This window comes from Austrofundulus limnaeus, unplaced genomic scaffold, assembly GCF_001266775.1.
Source record: "Austrofundulus limnaeus strain Quisiro unplaced genomic scaffold, Austrofundulus_limnaeus-1.0 Scaffold609, whole genome shotgun sequence".
In the NCBI taxonomy this organism is placed as follows: Eukaryota; Metazoa; Chordata; class Actinopteri; order Cyprinodontiformes; family Rivulidae; genus Austrofundulus; species Austrofundulus limnaeus.
The window spans coordinates 10,041-11,987 of record NW_013953011.1 but is presented as its reverse complement, the minus strand read 5'-3'; the positions used below and the strand labels follow the sequence as shown (position 1 = coordinate 11,987).

The window sequence follows — 1,947 nt, the reverse complement described above, 5'->3', positions numbered from 1 at the left end:
TCTTTTTTTCTTATAAAAGGCTAAATAAAACAAAAATATTGCTGGTAATTTTTGACTGTAACTTTACAAACTGCACCCTATAAATGCAGGACTCTATAAAGGATAATTTATTTTTCCAAGACACTCTTAAAATAATGTTGTTTTTTTGTCATGAAATCCTCAGAAATCTTCCTTCTGCATCCTGAATAGTGCTGATGAAAGATGTAAAATCTTTTCAGCAGCAGCACTGCTATGTTAAAAAGCTTTAATGTAAAATAAGTCTTTACAGGTTGGAAGCGTCCTGCTCTGACTGATAAACTGAGTGTTGGTGGAATGAGGAACCAGTCTTATCAGGATTTGTGACCCACCATCTTTTATCTCTTTGTTTCCAAATGACCCTTCAGGTGGTTTGTTGTAAAGTTTCTGCAGCTTCTGTTGTGTGACTCAGTGTTTGCAGGTTGTTGTCCCAGCAGATCTGCCTGCAGATAACAGCCTGATCTTATCATCCTGACCAACATAAAATAAGGAAATAAAGTTTTGGATAAACGGCTCGGACACTCTGTGATGGAACAAGTCTATGGATCAGAAAATAAAAACTGTCTCCAGCAGGAAACCTTGACCTTCAGCTTCAACTATAAAAAATTACGAGTTGGATTATAAAACAAAGATGTGAACGTGTCGAATAATTAATTCAACGACGAGCAAAAAGAAAAACAGAATTAAACTAAAGATCTGTCCACTGGAGAACAAGATATTTCACTTAAAAATAACAATAGATATTTTATTAACTTTGATTTCGGCAACTATTTTGCTAACTTTAGCTATGACCACTTAAACTTTAATCTAAAAACAAAAAGAAAAAAATTGTGTTGGTCTTCTGGACGGGTTCTAGAAGACCTACACAATTTTTTTTCTTTTTGATTTTTTACCTGGATTACTGAGATGCATCAGGACATTTTGAAGCTTTTATCTGTTTTGATAATTTCGGCTTTTATTCCAACAGCTGCATCCAAACTTTTATTAAGTTTTAGTGAGGATGAAGGTTAACCCTTCCTGTGAGTCTCCTCTGGGTAAATGTGTTACACACGTAAACCTCAAATAAAGTTGCTCTGTCAACTAGTTTTGGTTAAATATTGAAAAGTTCTGAGTATCCTGAGTTTTTTTTAAATATTTAACCAAAGACATAATGTTTTATTGAGAGAAGCTAAAGATAAAAACTGAAAGGTGGGGAGTGTCAAACCTTTTTCAATAAAAGCTGCTCTTTGATTCCTGATTTAAAGTCAGATCCATGGAAAAAATGATTGTTTATAAATATATTTTTCCTTTTTATCTAGAAAGTTTTACACCAAAACAAACACATCTCATCCTGAAGCTGGGAGGTGGACCCTGAAGGCATCATGATGTGTTTAAAGACCTGCAGCCACGTCAGGACTCAAAGTTCATCACAAAAACTCCAAACAGAATATTTGTACCTTAAAGTCACTAAATGSTTTTTAAAAACTCATAAAATCAGTCGTTTCATTTGATCCTACAGAAAATGATTTCATTCAGACAACTGAAAGGTTTTATGACCACGAGAGGAAAATCTGTCACAATAAAAGTTGACGTTTTATTCTCATTAACTGTTTGAAAAGGTCAAAAATCATTTTTAATAGTCTGTTTGCAAACATCTTAAAGTCATTTAATGAATGTAGAACAAACACTGGAGCTTAATGAGAGAAGAGACAAAGAAAGAGTTTAGATTTTATTATTAAACAAAAGAAGAGCAGCTCTCAACACAGATCATCATTTCAAATACATTTCAAGTCTCTGACCAGTCCAGAAACACCTCAGTGACACTCGGTGGTCTCTGCTCGGCTCTGAGACTCGGTGGTCTCTGGTCGGCTCTGACACTCGGTGGTCTCTGCTCAGCTCTGAGACTCGGTGGTCTCTGCTCGGCTCCGAGACTCGGTGGTCTCTGGTGGGCTC

At 35.7% G+C, this 1,947-nt stretch overlaps 2 protein-coding genes across 2 annotated transcripts in view; both read right to left on the bottom strand.

Moving 5' to 3' along the window:
* Window positions 1-1,855, bottom strand: part of slc10a2 (solute carrier family 10 member 2) — a gene marked incomplete in the record, with an annotated part of 11,040 nt that extends 9,185 nt beyond the window's left edge. Inside the window, 1 exon segment of the mRNA XM_014027039.1 lies at window positions 1,841-1,855.
* The window catches only part of LOC106531243 (GTP-binding protein 8), a gene marked incomplete at its 5' end in the record, with an annotated part of 10,255 nt that continues 10,017 nt past the window's right edge, over window positions 1,710-1,947 (bottom strand). Inside the window, 1 exon segment of the mRNA XM_014027040.1 lies at window positions 1,710-1,936. Within this exon segment, the coding sequence (XP_013882494.1) occupies window positions 1,887-1,936 (50 nt within the window).